Below are 25,444 nucleotides of genomic sequence, written 5' to 3'. Positions count from 1 at the left end.
ACTGAAGCTTTAGCTTTTATGTGGCTCTTTAGAACATAAAGATGATATTCATTCTTTGAGGAAGGCCAACACAAGGGCAAGCACTTTTTTGAGTCCTGGAATGGATTTATGAGTTGGAAAGACCTTGTGCTGGCTTTCTGTAAGGATGAATTTCACTTAAAGATGTTGCATGAATGGCAGCTGCTGTGATGGAGCCTAAGACTCCATTTTGCTTTTCTTTCTGACAGAAGTACTGATGTAGGACAACAGAGCAACTATGGTAGCTGTCTTGATTTCTTTTCTACAAAACATATGATTTAAAATCTCTAATTTTGTCACACTTCTAATTTAAATGTTTTGCTGATAAGTGGTTGAATAGTTTGGGTAAGAGTTAAAAACAAAAGCAATATTTTCTAAACCTTTAATCCACTACATTCTTTGCAGCAAAATGTGATGATAATGCCAGTCTAATGCCAAAGCTAAAGAAAGCAATTCTTACATCTATTTACTCGTTATTTTAGTTTTATATACAGCAGTATGGTATATCCAACTGTGAGCATCAACATATTAATGTGCCTTTGCTACTGTGCCTTAAGTTTAGTACCTCTAATATGAGGTACTAGATAAAGGCGTAGTAGCTGTGCTAATGTGCAGTAGCAAAGGCGAACGTTTTTTTGTGACAATGAGCAGTAGATTAAGTCTACAGCACGTTAGCTTGGTTTTTACTGTGACAGGCTAATGTGCAGTAGAACGGTACACCGCACATTAAGGTGTCTTGGGTAGAGCGCCCAATATGTGCATGTCTTCCCATGTCCATGCATGTATCTTTTATATGGCTGCAATGTACTTAGTCCCTGTCCACTAGTAGGCTCACTTATGCTACTTTAAGCAGAGAAGCTCTGAGCTTCCAGCCTTTCTTGTCCACAACTATAGTCAGAACATGTTGCAGCATTTGCCCTTGATGGAATGTGCTGTATTACATATAGATTTTTTTTCATTGCTGTAAGGATTATACTATGCAAACCTTATATGCTTTTCTGATGTTTTTTCCTTCATTCTGTATGCATCAGAGAACTTTCTGGACTGTGGTTCTTTCTTATCTGCAATACTGTTGTATTTTCTGGCTATAGTCATTCCTTTGCCTTGTTTTGGGCGGGTTCCTTTTTGGGGTTCACTACAGTAGGGAAAGGGTTGGGTGTTGGTCATCCTTAAGTCTATGAAGCATATTTTAAAAATAAAGCGATGTGCAGATCCTCTATTTAAGCTTATATCTCAGGAGAGTTCCTTTAAGAACAGCGTGAGATTCCACAGGCCAATACCCTATGTTTGTTTGCAGCTATTTAATTCAGAACTGGAATTGGTCTAAATGCTACTGTGTACATTACAGTATTAATTTTGGCTCTTTTCATCTCGTATTTCTAATTTTTTTTGATGGGCCTTCACATCACAAAAGACAGGGTGAAGCACAGATTGTTTCTAGTTACCGAGGCTGCAATTTGTTGTTTTGGTAAAGGAAGGAAAAATCAGTTCTCACAGTACAAAAATACTCCAAAGCCTCAAGTGTATCTGAAGCTTTTTGAGTGCTGGAAATATAGTTTGCTGTTTTGGGAAGAATCTCAGTAAATTATTTCATATATTTCTCTTGCTGGGTTATGACCTTTCAGAAGTGCCACCCCTGACTACTTGTCAACACCTCAGTCACATAAAAAACGGCTGATACCAAATGGATGTAATTCAGCCAACTACTGAAATGTATAATATTTCAGTTCTTCTGTTGGCCTTGGTTTTTTTCCACTATGGATACTTTCTGCTGCTTTCAGACTGCAGAGCGCTACAATTGACAGAAGCTTGTGATAGGGTTAATACTTTCCTGTGTTCTGCTCAGAGGCAGAGAAGGTTAGCAGAGGGATCAATGTGATTACAGCTGTAGGAGAGGAGAGATGTGCCTGCCTGCTGCCTGGCTGTGGTGGTTGAAGGGTGGTGTATTAGGAGCCTGGTTTCTGCCCATCGGGGCTGGATATTACTAGGGATGATCTTGGGCTTGCATTGGAGGATTTTTTTCACCTGTGGACCTGCCTCTGCAAACCTGCTGGTGTCTCCCTGAGCTAAGGACACACCTGGGCTTCAAGCACCCGCCTCCCTTTTTTCCTCTAGCTGCATCTTTCTGAAACAGAAAGCCAGTAAGCAAGTGTCAGTGGAGAACAGAAGCAAAAGGAGAGACTGATCACTTGCTTTAAGGACAATCAGACACACACGCACACGCACGCATTCTCCAAGCAGCCACACAGCTACCAGCAAAATAAGCTGGACTGATCTCCTCTCTTAGCTTGCTGTTGACAAATAGGGAAACAGAAAGCAAGGGAAAGAGTGGAAAGCCAAGCACAGAGCTAGGAGGATAGAAAGGAGCAGGGGCATGTGGATATTGGCTATCATCTTGTTCCAGAGCATCTTGAATGGTGAGCAATATAATCATGTAGTTTGTGATTCATTTAATTTCTGCTAATTGGGAAGGGTGTTGTGGGGAATTGCCTGAATTTTTATCTTTTGTGTTTAAAGCATTGTGCTGGTTGTTAGCAGCTGTGGGGAGAAGGAAGAATTGCTCTGTAATCATTTAAACTAGCTTACCTAGCAAAGTGACAGCCCATAACCTAACTACGTTAGTATATATCTGCCTCATTCAGTATAAAATTGTGCTTGATGAAATAGAGAGGGAGTCGATTTGTCTCTCATAGCTGAGAAAAGTACACAGTTTTGTCAACCTGTATAAATCTTTTTGAGGCTATTGAGTGAATTCAAAGGGCTTTTGGATTCTGTTTCTTTCTTGCTTTTTCTATTTTTCAGCTTAAATTGTGACTTGATTTAACCAGAATAATGAAATTTTTACTTACTGTTGGAAAAACAAATAATTATTTCCTTCATCATTTCCTTGAAAGGTTACCTGCTATGTGTTCATCACACTCATTTATGTAAAAATATGCACTGATAAGCATTACATCATCTGAAAAAGGTTCAAGACTCAGTCAATTTTTAAAGTTACGTAGGAGAAATAAGAATGGGCTAAATAAGCAAAGTTAATCCTTTTTTTCCCTTTTAATATTATATGTTCTGCAACAGATAGGCATTTGCATTGGTTTTTGGATAGTTTTCCTAAACAGAGGATAACGTTTTATATTTTGAACATTTGGGCTTATATATAGGTAATAACCATGTATTGTGTGTTAAGGTGTGTGCTGAATTACGCATTTATGTAACATGCTCATAAATATAGGAGTCTGAATTTGTTTTTTGCTTTTCATCTGTGTACCATGAATCCAGTTATTTCTATTATATTGCCATCCTATTTTCAATTGAGAACATAGTTCTGCCTTAAATGCATTATATGCTTACATTTAAAATGGAAAGATTTAAGAACACAATTTTCAAAATAGGCAAAGCAGACAGAATAGAAAAATGTTGCTATTGGGGAAGAATGAGAGAAAAGCACAGGCAAAAGTGTGAGATTTTCCTGGAAGATACAAATAATTGAAGCTCTATGCTGAGGGTAAGGAATGAATACTGGATGATGGTACCTTCACGTCTGCTTAGATTTATGCAGGATAGGAAAATACATGGACAGACAAAACAAGTCAAATATGAATAGAAAAGTATATCATAGAATTAATGTACTCAGGAAAGAACCCTAAAAGGAGTAACAAAGCTATGTCTAAGGTGATCTTAAATGTTTCGGTGTATGATATATTGCATAATGCAAAAAGACAAAGAAAATCCAAACTTTTTTTTTAAATTTAGAAATCCTCTCAGCATGAAGACATTTGCAACAAGTTCTGGCATTAAGGAATTATTTATTTATTTATTTTGGCAGACCTCTTTACCTTTTCTGTATCCTCTGTAGGTAGATACCTTGGGGGAGAGATTTGCTTTTAATTACATAGGAGGATTCTCTGTAAAAGTATATTCTTTTATCAGCACTATTCATTTAAATGTGGATTTGCACAGAAAATATGAATAAGATTTTGTCCAGAAACCGTATGCCTTCAAAAGAAGAGATGAATACATTTTACCTCTGCTATACTGACAATGTAGACTGTGTATCTTTAAGACAGACTACTGAAAGGCAGGTGGGGGGTGGGTAGGGAGGGAGAAATCTGTGATTCTAAAGAAAAATAGTAGCACCTTGTTTTCCTTATGAGATTGAAATTATGAGGTTGGAAACCAGTTTCTTTTATTTATTCTTGGTAACTATGTAGTCAGGAGCAATTTCACAGTTTCAATAGCAGTACATTTGGAAAAAATCAAATATAATTATGTATTCTGAGAATCTTTCCGGTTTAACACTATAAAATCTAGAAATACTTGCACCTTTTCAGATTTTACCTTCATACGTACATTGTGTGTGTACATACCCAAATCTAAATAACTAAGATATACACAGTGTTTATATATAAACCACAGTTTTTTCAGCCTGTAATTTTAGAAATCTCTAAGGATTCCTCAGTAAATCTTCATAAAACTTAAAAACTGGATATTTTGATGACCGCATTAAATAAAAGATAGTAAAGAATGTATTTTTAAAAACATATATATTATTCCCTGATGATGGTATCTTGTTGTGTATAAAACAAAACAACACACACAAATTCCAATAGCTGTTGTTTAGTGCTTCTAGATATATTGCTTTAGTATACATTATTCTCATGGTATATGATACTGCTATATGATTTTGGTGAGATATTGATGATAACATGAAAATATTAAAACTTTAATGGAATCAGATACGTTTCTTTTTGAAATACAGTGTATATAAACAAATATTTCCCAAATATTTATTTGCCCCCAAATGTGTTTTCTTGTGCAATATGTAGCACTCCCTTTATGACTGTGTGTATATAAAGAATAGCCATTGAAGCTTGACTTCTGTCATTGCTGTTACCTTCTGCCTTTCAGAACTCCCTTGGGAACTAGACTGTGTCTATTTAAATCATACACATGTGATGGGGCTAGAGGAGTATCTAATTATGTTTAGATATATTAAAAAGTTAAAATTAAACACGTCTTGTCTGGCATATTAAATTGTTCATGGTTTTCCTTTTCTTTCTACTTAAAATCATGCGCGCACACACACACTTCCCCCCTCCCCCCCATTCCTATTCCCATGGAAGTCAATCCACACACACGCACACACACATCCCATGGGAGTCAATCCTGCAGTTTTCCTATCAGTCAAAACTATTGGAGACAGTGGAAGCCACTTGAATAAAGACTGCAGGATTGGGCCTCACCTCTCTCTGCAATCTCTCAACACAAATCTGTCTCATCACAATAAATGGCCATGTTGTTGTATAGGCTTAATACCTGTAAAATAAATAACTTTTTGATGAAATAAAATATTGCCATGCTGCAATAAGAGGACTCCTGAGACAAATGGTTTGTTCCTGCCTCGTTATTCCCTCCCTCAAACCCTCTTTTTTTTAAAAAGGCTTTCAATTCTTAAAGTATTGAATTCTTTAAATATAGATAAGAATGTTAACCAGAAACAAAGTACATGGTATGAGGATAGGGGTACGCTTTTAAAGAAGTGAATTTGCTTGTGTGACTCCCAGTGTTGTTACTGCAAGTCCTGTAGTTACAACTCTGAGCAACACACTTTGGGGATTTTTCTTTTGGGTAACTGCTTTAGAAGCAAGAAATAGTAAAAGGAATCATGTGAATGAAGAAAATCTATTTCAGGTATGTCAGAAAGTGTATAGACATATTACTATTGATTACTACATGGAAAAATAAAAGAAAAAGAGAAGAATAGCCGTTTCAGAATTCCTGCATTTTTGTTGTTATGTATTAGCTTATTTGACATGAATTGCTAGAAATACTGCTTCTCTGTGCATTTGAATATTGGTATTGTTACAATATTTAATAGAATCTGGTAGTCTGCATATCTATGTATTACATACTAGAATATGTCTAATATGTAACATAGATAGGCTGAACCCATTTACAGACTTCTCTTCCAATACATCTCTTATGTGCTTGTGGTCCATTGACTTGAGCAGATCAACACTGGAACACCAGGATGTACCCACTACAGTTCATCTGACAATCAAAATAAATTCCCGTTAAAATTATTTTAATTTTGCATTCATACCTAGGGTGTATATGCCACCTTTTATAGATTAGTGTAGTTTTTACTTGTATATCAGAAGACTGTAAATAGAAGACGAGCCAGACCATACATTTGGGAAGGGATGGGGAGGAAGCAGAGAAAGTAGCTGAACTGTAGCAAGGCAGAATGAAGGTAGAGATAATTTTCACAAGAATAAGTGGCCAGCATTACTACAGAGCAGTGGAAAGTCCATTTTGTAAAAAAAAACAAGATTTTTTCTCATACCTTCGCTAAAATAAATTGGACCTTCAACCCATCCCCTCCCAAAGGGTTTTGAATACATACTGTATGCTATTAAGATAGGATTTGAGCAACAAAATCTTTGCTTTAGGACATTAAGCAACTGTAAGTGCTGATATGTGGTTACTGAACATACTTGTGAAGAGGTCAATTTTGATGGTCCATTTTGACCTGTTACTATCAATGTTGATAATTTCTTCTTTGCAGTAATTAATGATGAGTTGATCGATGAATGAACAGGAGGAAATTTGCATTAACTAGGAAGCCAGACAAAGTGCTTCCTAGTTAATTGTAACCTGGTATGCTGACCACCTATGTTTCCATTTTAAAATAACCCCCCTTTCTTTTATACTTTCAATATAATTACAGAATATACCAATTACTACATGTTGGAAATTTGTGACTGGCTTCACCAAATACAAATTGATATAGTCTAACATCCTGCTTGCATGTGAGTCAGAGTCACAGAACACTAGTGGGCAGCAAACCACACAAATTTGGCAACATTTCAGAAGAGTAGTGGGAATAGATAGTGACTGAAGGAAGGATTTATGTATGCAGATTGCCTTGTGCCTTTGGTGTCTGGTCACTGAGCTTTTAATCTGCAGAACTCACTATTCAGTTTTATTTCTGCCCCTAACCACTGAGTAAGAATGATTTATGTCAAGAAGTCAATAGGGTTTATTTGTATACAAGTTTGAACTGAGCTTGGTTTCCACAAAGAACAGTAAACTGTTAGCAGAACCTGAAGACTAATGTTATGTTCATTGACGTAAGTGGTAAGAATCCAGCTATTTCAGGGGGTACAGTATTAGGTCTTTTTGGTCTAAAAGAACTAGGTGGGTCATATTTTTTCAGTAATTTTTTTCCTCATCAAAATTTCAATATTTTCAAGAAAAGTCGGTTTTCTTGGCAAATTTTATTTTTGAAGTTTTCTGAGGCAGTTAAATCTGAGTCTTCCATGTTTCAAGTTCCTAATCTGCCTGGTTTGAACTTGAACTTTGGTCTCCAAATTGACATTCAATGCCCTAACCACAACCCTATTTTGTGGAGGTGGGAAGAGCTCTCTTTCCTATTTGTGAAAAATGTTGAAAGGTCTTGTTGTTCTACATCAGTATGAAAGGGAATTTTAAAATCTCAGGATTTGTAGGGACCGGTGAGATGGGAAGCTAATGTGTAGATTGTGATTTAAAAAAAAACTGTATGTGCTTTAATTGAACACAGTACTGAACGATGTCCTTTCTGAAAGTACTGGCCAACTTCCCAAACTATAAAAAATGTAGTTTTTTATTTTAACTGGGTACCTAACTTTAGGGCTTATTTATTAAAATCTTTATCTAAGGTTCTCTGAGTACCATACTATGATACGGTACTAACAGGAGCTTTATTTTAAAGCTAGAGAAGGAAAAAAGGGAATTGACCCGATTTGTTTTCCTTGGTTTTGTTCAGGATGAGTCTATAGCAGGGCCAGGAGTACAGAACTTGATCATCAGAAATGTATGCCTAAATATTATAAATGGTCAAAACCTACAATGATGGAGATATACATATTCTATTTTAGAAAATAGCATGCACCCTTCACAATAGCACTAGCTAAGATGAACTTTATTTATAAGTAAATCCACTTTATTAGCCAGAAACTATTTACCATGGGTTACAAAAAAACTTTTCCTAAAGACAGGTTGTTGAGCCTGTTATTGGGGATCTTATATTTTCCTCTGAAGCTTCAGGATCTGACTATTCTTAAAGATAAGATACATGTCTAAGAGGAAAAAAATAGTTCTGATTTTATATAGTATTTTCTATGGTATAATTAAATGAAAAATCCTTAAATTGCTTTTTCTTCTGTATGAAAAAAGATATAATAACTTATTTTCTCTCTTCAAGTTGCAGAATATTAATTTTATTCCTTAAACAGTCACTGCCCATGTCTACATGAGAAGGTAACTACACAGTCTGTATTGTGCAGCCATTTAGTACTGTATAAATAAGTACTGAATGACTGCACATTAACTGAAGTTATTGCTCAGTAGCATTACCAAATGGATTTTAGGTGATGCTGACTGCGCAGTAGCTTGTCACTACTGTGCAGTAGCGTTGCATCATGCTTTGTGCCATGCAATATTACTGTGCAGCAGTAATGAGCTACTGTGAAGTGTCTTGTGTAGACACTGCCACTGCCATCATCATAATTTTGTTGTTCATTTTTTAAAGCAGTGAGACCCTCTTAAGCAATACAAGTTTGGCAGTTAACTGTAGGCTACAAGATCCTGATTATTTGCCATAAGCAAGTTGAATAAGTGAGTTAGGGCAATTAAACTACTTGTTTCATAATGTAGTTTAGTTTGGGATATTTCAAGATGTGATAAAATCTTTTAAAAATTGGTGCTCTATTTTTCCTCTGACCTGTTGAAAACACAATTTCCTTGATTACATTACCATTCTTTTTATTCCCCAAAAGAAATCCCCTCTTTTTAACTTTGTTTACAGAGCCATATCATTTCATTAATCTTTGAACCCATGAGGTCAGTTCTGTGAACCACATTTAAAACTTGCTATTTTCAACAAATGAAATGTAAGCTACTTTCTAAGAGGCTTTCACAGCATGATATTCCACAGTAGTGAAGAGAATTCTCTTTAAGAGCAAACCGCATATTCCACAGGTACTTGTTACCTTGTGGTTTTTACCATTGATTTTTTTTTTCACTCTGACCTTCAGCAGTTCCATTCAATTCATTTTTCATTACTCAATAAATATTTTCCTCTTTTTAAGGCCTTGGATTAATCATAATCAGAAACAAACCTGCCTGTATAAATATCATAGTGATGTGGGAGAATAGATATTAAGGAGACAGACATTGAGTCAGTGAATGGATAGACAGTGAATGGATAGACAGAATGACAGAGATTAACGAGTCTTGCCAGCATCCCTATTTAAGTTATTTTTACTCAGAAGGCAGGGAGTAAGATTTAAGAGTGAGCCAGCAGTCCTATTTATAGAAAGCCATTTTTAAATGCAGAGGCTTTGAGAAAGAGTCACCTCCATACTAAACACCAGCCTCCCTGGAGCTTCCTAGTAATTCAGGGAGAGAGAGCAGCACAGCAAACGGCACTGAATTACTGATTAGGCTATCTGCTGAACGTTCGAGAAGGGCAGATCACACATGATCTCAGCAACCCTAGAGCACTGTAGAGTATGGGACTACAGCTGGACTCGTATATGTGTTAGTGATGGATACAAAGTCAGATGCAAAGAAATGGGAGGGCAGCTGCTGAGTGTCTATGTTAATAAGATATGATTCAAGGCATCTGAACGTGCACTGTGGCACCTAAAATAAGACCAAGCACACTATTGTCACTCTAACATCTATATTATCAGCAGGAAGAAAACTATAGGCACATATATTTACTTAGAGACTACTGTATGTAGAAAAGGCTCCAGCAACTGAATTTAGGTACAGATGTCTCATTTACATATTAATCTCATACTGGATGTTTATGTCTTACATTATGCTATTTCCATTTGTACTGCATTGGCAAATATTGAAAAACGGTACTACTGCAGATTTTTACAAAATATTTTAGCCAAGGGTAAAAAATAAATAAAGCTCTTAGGAATTATTAGATAACCATTTTGAAATGACTAGAAAGCATAGTGCTGTTTGTAATGATAAAAGTTACAATTTATCGACTGTTCCAAATTTAGAGAACGTTTATAATTGGGAGATGGTCCCTTAATAAATTAATGGTTATCCAGTTAGAGCCAGACAGGATCTATGGAGGTAGCACACTGCTCTGATTAAAAGTTGTTCTTTTCATTCATTTATACCTGTATTTTTTTTTAACTCGGTGACTATCACACTGTTATCTTTCCATTAGAATTTTACTGGAATTAAACTGTTGCATTGGAGCTTTAAATAATTTGGTGTATGTGTATCGTTCTTGCATGTATGGTGATTATAAAGGGTGAAGTAGACAGAAGTGTCCTGTCTACAACAGTCATCTTCCTTCTAGTGCATTTGGCAAATGACTGACTTCTGATAAGTCTGCACAACAAGGACTTCTGTCTTTCCTGTGTCCAAGGGGCACATTCTATTGCTTCATTTTATAGTTGTCGCACTCTTAATGAACTTGATATAGGTTGCCTTGGATGAAAGGGTTTAGCATCCTTACTGTACTTTTTACAGCTTCAGCTCTCTCCTCATAATTTTCTTCATCATAACCATCATTTTAACCAACTTGAGGCTACTTGCAGTTTATGGGCACCATGCTGTAATACCAAACAGATGTCTTTGGGACACAGGCATCTGAGTCTTGAAGACTGAACTGACAGGTTAGCCATAAAAGTGAAACATGAAACCTGTAAGGATCCTGCACATTGTTACAATATCCACTGCAATATTCAAGTTGCATAGCATACGGATTAACAGTCACTTAAATGACAGTAAATTATGTGCCTTTTAGACAATGGAAAAGCAAAGTATAAAAATGGATGTGTGAGCTCTAGATCTTTCTGAGCTGCTGTTCCTGATTTTCTTGGCCATGAGAGATTACTGGTCCTCTCCCTCTGATTTCTTCCTAAATGTTATCTTCCACAGCTGAAAACAGAATCAGCCATGATTTATGAGAGGTTATTTTTTTCCTGCAAGAAAAACAGAAATTTTGCCACAAGAGCTGCCGTGAATAAAAATATTAAATTATTTAAAATTTCTAGGCCATTGTTTCTCACTCTAAATCCTGCCTTGAGGATGGACTTCAGTAAAGCAGCAGTAAGGGTTGGGCTACTGAATTTGACCCTAAGTCAGGAGAATATTCTTAAATCCCATCTAAATGAGAGTCAGAAGCAGACTAAGGATGAGAACTATGAGAAGGAGGGAAATACTGTCAGTGGAAATCTCTAAGTATAAGGTATATGACTGTCTGTTGGTTTGTTTCCCTACTTGCTGCCTCCACCCCACCCCTTGGCCCAAGGAAGGTTGCTGCATGGGATGCAAAATGCTGCCCAGTAGGCCTATGCAAAACAGCAAGTATACAATTTTGATTCAGATTCAGCTGATTTGGAGGGACAGTGATTTGATTTGGTGATTCGAATCACTGTCCCAATTCGATTTGGCCAGTTTGGATTTGGTTATTTGGCGCCGATTTGAAAGTTTGGCCATAGACTATAATTTGGAGTCACTAAAATACTTATAACTTTGTCATTTGTTTGCAGATTCAGATGAAAACAGCAGGGATGGTAGCCTCCTCTCAGGGCAGGAAGCTTGCCAAGTTTCAAAGAGATAGGTGCAGGGGTTTCTGGGAGACTGCACCTCAACCTGTTCAGACACAGCTTTATATGTTGTTTCTATGTCCCTCCCCCAGAGCACTGTGATTGGAAGGGAACTCAGAGAAAGATCACAGTTATTGGCCAGCTACAGATGTCAATATCAGAGCAGTCTTTCTGCCCCTCTCAGCCTTTTCCATATATGGAAGATCACCTCATCCCCCTCTCTCTCCTCAGTTTCTGTTTGTTGCAAGCCTTCCGAATTTCCAAATCGATTTTGGAGGCTTCCGATTCAATTCAGACCTTTTAATGGGTCACCTGATTTGATTTGGATTCAGAGATTCAGCTGCTGAATCAGGTCAAATTTCCACCGTATCGAATGGGCTACCAAAGTTTCACACAGCCGTAACGATCAGTACCTGCCAGCTGGCTACATATACCTCAGGGAACTGTCCTGGAGGCACTGTGAGGCCACTCCACCATGGCCTCACCCTCTCCTTCTCCCCATGGATCCATGTTTCCTGTAGTCTTTTTTTCTCTGGCTTTTTTTCTCATGAGCTGACATGGCTTGCTTAGCACAGAGAGATTGGGAGCACAGGAGGAAGAGCAAAGACTGGAGAGGGAGGATACTGTGAAGTCATGTGTAATTAAAATGTGGAACTCATTGCTGCCAGATGTTGTGGGAGCTGACAGTTTAGCCAGATTCAAAAAGGGATTGGACAAATGCTTGGAGGAAACTGGCATCACTAGTTATTGAGCATGGGAGTTAAGGGCACAGAACAGCCTCTGAATTAGAACTTCCTAGACCTTAAATATTGGAGGCTGCAAGTAAGATAGGAACAGTGGAAAAAACACTGGTTGTACCCTGTTCACTCTCCCTTTCCTCATCTACTCTCGCTGTTGGCTGGGAGGGCTGCCCAGCTGGAGGAGGAGGGCCACAAGAGAAGGGGTTCAGGGTTTCTCTTCCTGCAGCAGTCCCAGTCCTGTAGCCTGCTACTGCTTGGCCAGGGGGGATGTGGAGAAAGGGTCTAGGGTTCCTACCCCCCCCCCCCCCCAATCTGATGTGGCAGTCGCCATCTGGTGGGGGGAAGCAGGGGGCTGAGGAAAGGTGCCACTCTGGCAGGCTCCTGGGAGACATGTGGGAGTACCTCCAGTGGCTAGTGCAGGCAGGCTTACAGCACTTTACTTAAAGTGCAATAGTTAGAGTGCTTGTGCCAGGGGCTTTTTGAATGTCTGTACTTAGTCTCTGCCTCCCTCCTCCCACTCTATCTGTGTGCTTGCAATACTTTGTTATGCTGCGTGCACCGAGTGACATCAGTTTCTTCCTTTATCACTTGCACTCTGCACATACACTCAGAAGCTTCTACTGAGATCATAGCCCCATCCTGCTTATATAAGCAATCTTTCTACTCAAAATAAGGGAAAGAATGGGGAGCTAAAGGGAATATAACCTATTAGCTAAGTGACTTGGGGATGATATTGTAGACTTCCTTCTTTCTTGTTTGCTTGCTTTCTCCTTTACAGAAAGGGGTTTGAACAGCTTTGGGGAAATATTCGAAATGGCATAGAAGTCAGGAAAGCACTGTTGTAGTATGGAGGAAGAGAGGAGAAACAAAGGTCAGGTTACAAACATTACACTTTTACTGGCATAAGTGACCAGAAACAGAAACTTGGCTCACAAAACCGGTCTATATAACAGAACAGACGTTCGTCACACACCAACTGGTTTAAAAATGTTGGAATCTGGCTTAAGAGTTGCCTCCCCCACCATGGACAAATATGTATTCTGTTCGCTACCAATCTAAACTATGCCACTTGCAGAAAACTGCATAACTTAGATCAATTCTGTCTTGGGCTTTTTGAATATCCATACCTAGCCAAAGAAGGAAACTGGGTTAGAGAAGGCAGAAAGGCAAAAAGGGCAGCCAAAGTCCAAAGAAGCTTGCTGGGCAGTGTAAAGGGCTTCCACAGAAGGAAAAGGATGACATGAAGGGGGAATGGCAGCACTTGTGACAGAGGTGGAATGGCGGGGGGGGGGGGGGAGGCTATTATAATTGAAGTAGGAGGAAGGGTGAGAAGATCAGAGGCTAAATTTCAGAGCTGAATGACTGATGGCAGGTGGCTCTGAGAGCTGTGCTGCTATTTCCATTTGGTATTGGGAGGGAAGGCAAGGCTGTGAACAAAGTGCCCTAGGGAAGTGTTTCTAGATAAGGGCAAGAAGTGAATTTGCTGGTGGTGATGGGTTTAGGGATTTTTATAGTTTAGCATAAGAACTTACATTTACTGTTGTTGGGATCTTTTTTTTTTCCTCCTAATAGACCCCTAGTTTAAGGCACAAATTCTGTGTGATTTGTTAGCCTTGGTAGCTTTGTGAAGGCTGGTTTGTTTGGTCAGAGAAGTCATGCCATGACTGGCTTTAAACTGAAGCAGAGTGGGTTTAGATTAGATTTCAGGAAAGACTTCCTTAGTGTTGGAAAAATGAGGCAGTAGAATAGATTGTCCAGGGAAGTTGTGGAATTGCTTTCACTGGAGGCTTTCAAGAGGAGTCAAGATATGTGGTGGACAGGGATGATTTATGAGTGACATTCCTGCATTCATACAGGGGTTGGACCAGATGACCCTTGAGGTCCCTTCCAACCCTATGATTATAAGGCTGCTTCATACTCTTCTAGATGAGACTGGAACTGTTATAAGGATATAAGAAATGCCATTTACTGGGCCAGACCACAGGAGCACAGGCACTGATTAAAGTGGCCCAATATTTGGGAATAATAGGTGATCTTATTTTGCACTAGTTGTGGAAATGAGTACATTTTCCTGATTTAAGAACTTGGAGGATCAGGCTGAAATACCTCAGCTTTTTGGGGCAGAAACCTTTGCCTTCCTACGTGTTCATAAAGTACCCATATACATGTGATAGTGTTGTATCCATTAAAAAGGGCTCTTGGTAGACTCTTCTTTACTCTATTTAGCATTTCATGACTAAGAAGGAAAGCATGAGTTATTCATTTTAAAATAAAAGCTTATTCACTAGATGAGACTGTAGGTTTTTTAAAATCTATTAGCAAAGTTCTTCTATGCTATAGATTACATCATTATATTTTTATTTTTTCTTGCTTCTGCCAATATTATGGAACTAATAATAAAACTGGTTTGGATTTTCTCTTAAATACATAACAACTTGAAGTGACTATTGAGAGAATGTTAATATCTTTCTCCTCCTCTCCCTTTTTAACTCTACCGTACCAAATAAATTTCTCTTTCACACATTGTGTAATTAAAATGTGGGATGCATTGCCACCAGATGTTGTGGAAAGTGACAGTTTAGCCAGATTCAAAAAGGGATTGGACAAATACTTGGAGGAAAGGGGCATCACTAGCTCTTGAACATGGGAGCTCCAGCCTATGAATCAGGCCTTCCTAGACCTTAAATGCTGGAGGCTGCAAGTGAGAGAGGAACAGTGGGAAACACCCTGGTCATACACAGTTCACTCTTCCTTTTAGCATCCCCTCTCTGCCACTGTAACACAGGATACTGGGCAAGATAGATGCTATGGTCTGATCCAGTAAATGGCAGTTCTTATATTTTTTTAAAATCTTTTTATCTTTTTGAATGAGCAGCAGAACTTTTGAAGAAGGCTGAATGCACAGTTAAGGTATTTTCTGAGTTTGGCATGTGATTACTTCATCAGGGATGGGATGTACTTTGGAATGCCTTCTTCCTAAATCATGTGTGAGACCAGTGGTTGTGGCTATGTTATGGCTCCTGATCGCTAATTTAAATCTGAATTCCATGTTGTAGCCATGTAAAAGGTCAGTGATCTTTGTAATTGAAAGTAGTCCATCAGCGAAACGTGCTTCTAGAAGGTGTACGTTTTCTCAATATGCATTGTTATAGAAGAGAAGAATGTCATAAACTGGTTCACTCAATGAATAATGACAGCAGGAACTAGGAGCAATCCCTATGTTTGTGTTACCTAATATCCACCCTTAATGAAAATAGCAATGCTGTAACATTTCTGTGAGAAGATCCTAAGGCAGCCCCATTGCTTTCTGCAGGCCTTTGAAACTGAGAAGGGACAAAGCCATTGAGTAAAGAAAGTATCCTTTGTTTGTTCCATGAAACTCAGTTCAACTCTTACTGAGATATATAAGCTTGCAAAAGTAACCATTTCAACATAACACATGCTGAACTAATGCCTGGGGCCACCTGGAGGCATGGATTGGACAGGAGAAGAAAAGAGAACTGGACAGAGATTCCACCCAAAAGTCTCCAAACCAAAGTCCTAGAACACATTCAGACCACATTCCGGTGACATCCTTTTGGATAGGAGATCCGTAACTCAGGGGGAACGTCTACACGAGGTGCTAAACGTGCAGTAAATTCTTTCTACTGAACATTAGCGTGGCAGGCAAAAACCATGCTAATGCACTAATGCTCAGTAGAATTAGTCTACTGACTAGCATCACAAAACAGCATGCACCAGCACTACTCTGCAGTATCACATTAAGTTAGTACAGGTACTGAACTTAATGTGCCATAATTAGTGTGCATCCATGAACATGTAGACACACCCAAGGAGAGCAGAGATTTCTTCCCCAGAAATCTTCTACACTCAGAATATGGTGTGTGCAGCCTATCCATCCTCCAAGAGCAGAGCCTTTACGTGCTGCCAGGCAAATGCAGTTATTTACCTTGCTGCAAACCCCCCGCTTAGTCATCACATAGCATGTCACAGACACAGAATTCAGCTTTCATGAACAGTGTTAAATCTGGCACTTCCTAACTTTTAAGCAGTTGACCTTGCCGCCAATATAGTGTTGCTTAAAATGCAAATAATTATACAATAATTAAGTTGATCATTCCAGTACTTATGGATTAATTATACATGCCCTTAACATTGTATTCTTATATATATAGTGTAGGAAATAAAGTAAAACATACTATATTATATTATATTTTAAATACTATGGTAAGATCACATATAATTAATACATAAGCACTGGGAAATGATTAATAACTTGATTATCATATAAAACAACCTGGCACCATATGAGCAGTTCTTCCTGGATAAAAGGCAGAATGCAGAGCATAGAGCTGCCTTGCTTATGCCAGCAGGGGATGCTGTCACCTGGCTATGGATAGCTATGCATCGACAAGCCAGTAGCAGATGAAATTTTTGTTGTTTATGTCCCACATTATCTCTGACCTTGGCAGTTGTCTCAAACAGCGTTGCCAGCTGTTCCTTCCCCATTTTCTTTCCTTTTCCCCTCTTATTACCCCTTATCACCAACCATATTTTATGATTGCCATGACATGGCATAAAGTCTTCCGAGTCAGAGTTTGTTTCAAACTAACGTTTAATAAAAGCAAGTGTCAGTTTTAACTGAAGAGCTGAACTCCAAAACAAGACATTTTAAAATCTTCTAGACTTTTAATTTGGGAAATCTTGCAATTATTAAGTGGGATTCTTCTATTTTGTTCCATGAACACACTCTCTTTCCCTCCTCCTCTCTCTTGTCCCCCCCCACCCCACCTTCCCTTAAAGCCAGGTATGTTTGCAACAGAATTGTTTCTCAGCTGTAGGTACAGGGGCAGAACCAGTCAGTTGAGCTGTACCAGTGTCCTGTACAGAGGAAACTTCATTTGGAAATGCAAAGATTCAGCTTTTGATTTTTCTAAAGCTGAATATACTGTATACTGTTGAAATGGCTTTTAGTTCTTGGGATGTTTTTGATGTTCTTGATTTCCTGTGTGTGATCACAAATTGCATGTGTTGAGCTATAGATTTTAAAATCCACTCCCCAATTTAAAAAAAAAAATATTGGGGCAAATTTGTCTGTACTATATTTGATTGTCTTTTTTGTTTGTTTGTTTTAATTAATGTACAGTTTATTCTGAGAAGCCTGAGAGATTATCAGTAGAGATCCTTTGTAGGGATAAAGTCAGTTTAAATTAGCTCATAGTTTATCCCTTATGGTCTGAAACCTTTAAATATTGGTAGCACTAACTTCTTTTTCTTTGTATTGTACTGCGAGGAATTTATTTTACCCAGCAGGTCTTAACCATTAAAATATAATAAACTTTCACACTAGTACATTTTAGTCTTGCTGAACTGTTAGAACTTTCTCTTAGAAAAGACTAAGCAAGTCTTTTTAGGTGCCCTAAAAATAAATATAATATTTAATCAGAAAAAGAACAAAGAACAATAAAAAAATATGTTTTAAATACGTTTTAAAATATTTTTCCCAGTTCCAGTCTGTCTGGATTTGTTTTCCCAGCCTTACGTTCCATACAAATGAGTGTTATTTGATTAGCTGAGTAAACATCATGGGTGTGTTTATGATTTCTGCTTCAGGAAATGCTCTGCTGTTTCTACTTTTTAAAATTGAAGTAGTTTTACAATCAAATATAGCTATTACATTACAGAGTACCTCTCCCCCCTCCACTTATCCCTTACCTTGAGCCAGTGAGGATCAGCTTTTGACCAATTACTACAAACGCACAGTTTGTAACAAGGCACTAATACTTTGCTGTATCCCTGAAGGTCAGCTAGGCGATCTATAGTTAGCTAGTTTGGGTGGTGCACTCCTGGGGAAAGTGGTCAGGGATGAGTATGAGAGGCACTGTGGGATAAAATGTATGTGCACAGTTAAATCTCCATTTGATAACCCGGTGCATAATTGTTTACGTGAATACTATTTTTCTTCAAATTAAGAAAGTGTAGCTAGCGCAAATCCAATTCTGACAATATCTCTCTGTTAAGAAATAGTGTGCAAGCTAGATTAGACCTTTAAGTTGCTTCTTCAGCATGCAAGCCTCAAATTTCCTTTTTATTAAAAAAAAATCCATCTGTGCATGATCTTGTGTCATTAATGTGCTGGGTGCCCAAGGTGTTCCTTTGCCTGTTCCTCTAGCAGCTTTTTCCCCTCAAGTGATTATGCTAATTAGTGTTTGATCAGATGATTAAATTATAATTCGATTAATCCTCCGTGCTAAATGCTCTGAATGCATTTTCCATCGCCTGAATGCCTTGTGCTTAAGCGCTCCTGTTTGCAGCTTGATACAAGGCTTTTGCCTTTTCCTGTGGCTAATGCTTTCTATTTTAGAAACACCATAGATTCTTTTTGACATTGGACAAGGGTGGAGAAACCTTTTTGTTTCCAGCCTTCTCGAACAGCACCTGAAATGTGGCTCCCACAAGCTGAAATTTATTCTTTTAATTCTGTATTTATTTATTTTCTCCTTTTCATTAGTCACCAGGAAAAATAAATGTTGGGATATTGCTAAATCCCCTTTTTACTCCTTCCTTTTCTGAATTTGCAATTCCTGATAATAATATTTCCCATTCCAAAGCAGTGTTTCAGTTCATATGATTTTTTCTTGAAGAACAATTTGTTCTCGTATTGTGTTAGGGTCTTTTTGTTTCTTCCCACTTCCTTTTGTTTGATCAAGGTTTGTTTTTGCATGTTAACTGCCAGAGATAATGTCTAGAGAGAGGAGAACACGGAACACTCTGAATCCATAAACCCAGTACAGTTAAAAGATTAACATGTAGCTGTATTTCTTGTTTGCTTTTCCTTGGCTGATGGGTTTCAAGCATATTGTGCATGTGTTTTTCTGTGTTTAACCCTTAATGAATAAAAAAATAAAGATGATATAATCAGCATTTAAAGTTAGTTTTAGCACACAATTATAAAATTTATTTTAAAACACTTCAATTGACTAACTTTTGGGGAGTGGAATAATTGGTAGGCAGCAGTGATGGCTTCTAGTAGCTGTTGCTGAACTGTCATAGGATGCATGCATTTTGATAGGTTTGCAGATAAGGGGATGGTTACTTTTTGCTCTAGCCTGTAATTAAAGTCCGACATTTGTTTCCATTCTACGTTGCCAAATCCACTTTTACTGTGAGAACCCCACTGAACTTCCTCCCAGGAGAAATGTGGGACAGATTGGACAAAAAGATGCCAAGTTTTGTCTAGGGGGATCTTCCGCTATTGTACACCAGGTGCAGAAAGGTAGAGCAAGGCAGTGGGGACCTTAGGTCCTTTTTTTGTCCACCATGGTTTGCCTTGGAAGCTGCTAAAGAATTTTAGAGCTTATATAAAATCTGATTTAACTCCTTCAGGTTGTCCATAAAACAATTCTGCCTGTAAGGTAAATGATACATTTTATTAACAAGTATATGTCAAAACAGAGAGAGACTAAAGAATACAAATTTTAATTAAGGTCTTCCTGATCAATAGCACCTTTATGATCTGTCGTTTACAGTACAGAACCATATAACAGATATTTGATTTAGCTTTTATCATACTGCTAACATGAGAAAATCCATGGGCAGTCGATAACATTAGCAGAGATGTACAAAATAAAACCCTAAAATAAAAAACAAATCAAGCAAACAGAAACTCCATACATTTAAATATACTTATTAATTATATTAGGATTAAAATAAATATACTCACTGTACTTGTCTGTTTTTAGAAATGCACAAAAAATTCAGTTTAGAGGCTTTATTCTTATTTTAAATTATCTGTTTCATTAGCGTTTAGTCCCCTGCTGTGATGGGGCTGGGAGGCACCTATTGCTAGGTGCAAAACCAGAAACACATAGTAAGGTCTTGTCTGTACATAGTTTGTGCACTAATTTCACATTTTGGCTAGAATTGTGATTTTCTACAAAAGTAGTTAAAATAGTACAATGCCTCCATAGTTAGATATAGGTTATTTTTGTCTAAAAGTGTCATATATCTCTGGAGTATATTTCCCTTTTTTTTTTTTTTTTACAGAAATAAGCTATAGCTATATAGGCACCTTTCTAGCAGTATAATGTGCTCACCCTTTGAGCACACTGGGTGTTCAGTTTTTTTCCCTATCCTCATATGTTTGAAGCATCAAAACTTTGTGTAGAGAATTCCCTGTGAAAGTGAAGGACTGAAGCAAATTAAGGCCACTTCAACTCTGAATAGGCACATATACAGTTATTTAATGCTGTTTAGCTAATTAAAAAAACCTTTAAAAGCTTACTTTCAATTAACTTCCATGCCTGTACCCATACAGGCAAGCTCTCAAACTTGCCAGACCTTCAGCAAACCACTTATTAAATGTTTGTGTAACTGGGGAAGTTTTTTGAGAAATAAGCTAGGGTATGAAATTTAAGTGCAGTAGCCATTTCACTATTAAGACTCCATGTGGCTGCTCTTATTTGGGACTACGAATGTCCATATATGTTTTTTAGCTTAATCCATTTCCAAAATAGCTTAAGTTCAACAGTGTAAAAGCCCACTTGGGGTTGGCCAGATGAGCGTGGATGTGCAGTATGTGGCTCTGCAGACCCATCTGCAATGCCACATACCACACATGCAGGCATTCCCCACACTCCTATTTTGCAGCGCAGGGATTTTTTTTTTTGACACTGGGAGATCCTGGGGTAAAAAAAACCCATCCCCCCCAGAAAAGCAAGGTACTGCATGTGACGGCAGTGTGCACTGCCTAAAATGGGAGTCTGATTGACTTGGAGCCATGCTTTGGCTGCCAGCCAGGATTCCTGCTGTAGGAGTCCCAGGGGGAATGCACATTCCCACTTGTCTAGATGTGTCCTTGGTGTAGAAAATGTGCACACTGGGAATCCTTATTGAGTTACTGCAGACTAGGACCCAAATCTTATTTCATCTTTAAGGCACCTCTATGTAATCCTACTGCATACTGCTCAAAATGTTAATATGTCAACTTTTGTAGCATGCCTTCTTCTTGGTCTTTAGGCTGTATCACAAAGTTTCATAGTAGCTAGGGTCAGGAGGGACCTGAACAGATCATCTAGCCTGACCCCTGCCACAGTCAGGAATGAATGCTGGGTTCACAAGACCCCAGAAAGGTGATCATCCAACCTCCTCTTGAATTTGCCCAAGGTAGGGGCGAGGACCATTTCCCTGGGAAGTTGGTTCTAGATTTTGGCCACCCTAACTGTAAAATATTGCCTGCTGATCTCCAACCTAAACCTATTCTCCATCAGCTTATGACCATTGTTCCTTATCACCCCAGGTGGTGCTGGGGAGAAAAGGGCTCTACCTATTTGCTGTCGATCTCCCCTGATGAGCTTGTAGGCAGCCACCAGGTGCCCCCTCAGCCTCCTCTTGCTGAGGCTGAAGCCTCCTCTTGCTGAGAGGTGGAGATGAACTCACCCACTTTTTGTATTAATAAGTTTCCAGGAATTTGAGCAGGATGGTATAGGATCATATTTAGGTGTCTCAGAGGGAATGTAGGATTTGGACCCAGATAGTCTATGCTGTTTCCCTTTGCAAAGAAGCCTTTTGTCACTGCACCTTGGTTCCCAATCTCTGTAATGGGGATAACCATACATCCCAACTATAGAGTCATGCTTATGAGGATAAATGTATGGGTAATTGTGCAGTGTTCAGGTTTCACATTAATGGCAGCTGTCTTAATTCCTGTTATCCACCCAGTTTTATCTTCCTGTTAAGTTCCACTCATGTCCAATTCATTTCAGAGTGTAGCTTTTTCATTAGCCCCATTAGATTGTCAGGACCCATGGCATTTTATACACCTATATAAGAGAAATAGACTTTATATATGACTATAAGGATGCCCATGCCTGAACAATTACACAGGGCACTAATGCACCACAAAAACTTTGTGTTTAGTATGTGACAGTTTTCTAACATCATTATGATAGAGCCAGGAACCTAGTGCCAGAGCCTCTAAAACTTTCTGCAAGTGAGTAACTCCACTCATTTGAATAGCCAGCTTACTATCGTGAGTAATCTTGCATTCACACACACTATACCTATGGAAAGTGGGTTATATTGCTGATTCTGAGGCAGATGTCTTCCTTGCTGCCTTCAGCCTGAACTAGGACGATCCAGCAACGAAAGCATGAACCCCCTTGGGTCGGGCCCATCATTCCTAAACTATTGACACTGTGCTCACAGGATCAGCCCTCTTACACCCTTTCTTCCTTCACACCTTTCTCATACATTAATGCCAAGACAGCCATTAGTCTCTGGGCAATTCTGACAGCTTCTGACTATCTGAACAAGTGACTCCTCTTCCCAAATTTATGTGGATGACAACACATCCCAGATTTAAAAACACTGTTTCTGTTACTTTGGATCCAATGCTATTTTCCTAGAGAAATAATTCTGTTAAGTTTAATGCAAATTAATTTATGGTCCTGGGGCCATGTGTATATGCTGTGCCTGAGAGCAGTTTTCTTTGGTGTGAACTGTGCCAAAGTTTATCACATTAATGGCACGTGTAGATGCACCCACTGTGTTGTACTGAAGAACTCATGTATATAATGGAGGAATAGACCTAAGCCTAAGGAGAAAGAATAGCCTCACCATATTCATTATGCACAAGCGTACAAGCCATCTTTACAAACACCATCTCTGGGTTAAAGCAACATCTGCCTGCTTTCTGGGGGCTTTTGGGTTGAGGTTCTTCTGGAACATTGAGTCAAGCCCAATAGGCAACCATGCCATATAATCCTTTTCATAAACATACCAAGTCCCATCTTAAAATCAGTTGGTTTAGCTAGAACTGTAGGAGGGGAAGAAAGCAGAATCACTGAAATTAAAAGGGGGACCAAAAAGCTAAAATGATTCAGAATCTGTAAAAGATCTGCCACCTCAGCTATGGTGTAGTGTTATTGCAGTGTATCTTTCTAAATAATGAATATAAATACAATGAACTTCCTCATCCATTTTACTTGCATACCAAATGATTTCATTTTCTTTGCCACCTCAGTGACATTCTGAAAGGACACAACTGTGGCAAATCTCGCAGTTCCCTTGATGCTTTGTATGGCATTCCTAATTTTTCTTCTCGGGAGAATATTCCAGCTTCTCTCATCTACTTTAGTACAATGCATTTATCTTCTATCTCTTTGTTTTTTGAAGCATTTCCTTTGTCAAAACTTAAAAGATTGATGCAAAATTCATATTTGGTACAATTGTCTCATACAGGGCTCCTATTTACAGTTGGGTATTAGGGTAACATATTTGTGACTGCCTCATTTGAACATAGCTTGAAACTAGGGCTGTTCAGAATAAATACTTCTAAGATCCTTGCTCTGTGCAAAGTAAGGAAGGCACCTGGTATACTTGTAGAGTGATGTAAAGTATTAGGTGGCGGCACAACCCTCAAAATCCCATATTCACTTGCTTTAGTGATTCCTATCAAATGTTACTAACAGGTAATCCCTTTGGTTATACTTTGGGATACTCCTATATTTAAAGCTAGCTCTGTAATTTTTGCTTTCTGGAGCATTGTGTGGTCATACAGGTTTGTGTCTCTCTGTTATATATATATTTATCAATGTAAGTCATTAATGAATTGGAAAGAGCAATACTTGGTGAATTTATATGATCCTATGACCGATCTGGGCACCTGGCAGTCACCACATCCCTGTGAGGCAGAAGAAGTGTAATCTTTATTTTAGAATTGGGGGATGTAGACACACTGGTCTCCTGACTCAGGAAGGCTGTGGTACAACAAGAAAATGAACCTGGAGTCTCTTAAGTTAAGCACCCCATCCACTGAATCATCCTTCTGTTTTGAAGCATAATGCTCCTTCTTGGGCGGGGAGAAGAATTCCATTGCCAGTTATGTTCCGGGGCTGCCATCTGTATTTAGAATTAGCAACCCACCTTCAGTGGGTTGAATCATAGGAAGTTAGGGTCGGACAGGACCTCAAGCTCAAAGAGAACCACCCCCAACTAGATCATCCCAGCCAATGTTTGTCTAGCCGGGTCTTGAAAACCTCCAAGGATGGAGATTCTACCACCTCTCTGGGTAACTCGTTCTAGTTCTTCGGCACCGTCCTAGTGAGAGAGTTGTTCCTAATATCCGACCTAAATTTCTCTTGCTGCAACTTGAGACCATTGCTCCTTGTTCTGTCATCTGCCACCACTGAGAACAGTCTAGCTTTATCGTCTTTCAAACCCCCATTCAGGTAGTAGCAGGATGCTATTAGGTCCCCTCCCAGTCTCCTTTTCTGTAGACTAAGTAAGCCCAGTTCCCTCAGTCTTTCTTCATAAATCATGTCCCCCAGTCCCCTCACCACTTTTGTTGCCCTCCACTGGACGCTCTCCAATATCTCCAAATCCTTTCTGTAGTGGGGGGCCCAAAACTGGACACAGTACTCCAGATGTGGCCTCATCAGTGCTGAATAGAGGGGAATAATCACTTCCCGTGACCTGTTGGCAATGCTACTGCTAATGTAGCCCAGTATGCTACAGTAGCTTGCTTGGCAACAATGGCACACTGCTGGCTCATATTCAGCTTATTATCCACTGTAACCTCAAGGTCCTTTTCTGCAGAGCTGCTGCCCAGCCAGTCAGCCCCCAGCCTGTACTGGTGCATGGGATTCTTCCATCCTAAGTGCAGGACTTTGCACATGTTCTTGTTGAAACTCATGAAATATATTTTGGACCAATCCTCCAATTTGTCTAAGTCACTCTGAATCCTAGACCTACCCTCCAGCATATCTACTACTTCCTCCAGCTTGATATTATCTACAGACTTGCTGAGGGTGCACTCTATGCTGTCTTCTAGGTTGTTGATGAAGACATTGAACAAGACTGGCCTCAGGATGGACTTTGGGGTGCTCCACTTGCTACTGGCTGCCAACTGGACATGAAGCTATTGATTAATACTCTCTGAGCCCAATGCACCAGCCAGTTTTCTGTCCACCTTACAGTCCATTCATCCAGCCCATACTTCCTTTGCTTGCCTGGGAGAATGTTGTAGGAGACCGTATCAAAAGCTTTGCTAAAATCAAG

General features: G+C 38.9%; 1 protein-coding gene across 1 annotated transcript in view; it reads left to right on the top strand.

Moving 5' to 3' along the window:
• The first annotated feature begins 1,912 nt into the window (after positions 1 to 1,912).
• Positions 1,913 to 25,444, top strand: part of DSCAM (DS cell adhesion molecule) — a 717,333-nt gene continuing 693,801 nt past the window's right edge. The window contains exon 1 of the mRNA XM_059720751.1: positions 1,913 to 2,435. Coding sequence (XP_059576734.1) covers positions 2,393 to 2,435 — 43 coding nt within the window. The 5' untranslated portion in view covers positions 1,913 to 2,392. The remainder of the gene's footprint in view (positions 2,436 to 25,444) is intronic.

This window comes from Alligator mississippiensis, chromosome 1, assembly GCF_030867095.1.
Source record: "Alligator mississippiensis isolate rAllMis1 chromosome 1, rAllMis1, whole genome shotgun sequence".
In the NCBI taxonomy this organism is placed as follows: domain Eukaryota; kingdom Metazoa; phylum Chordata; order Crocodylia; family Alligatoridae; genus Alligator; species Alligator mississippiensis.
Note: the sequence above shows the minus strand (reverse complement) of the source record. Positions and strands in the feature narration are given on the sequence as shown.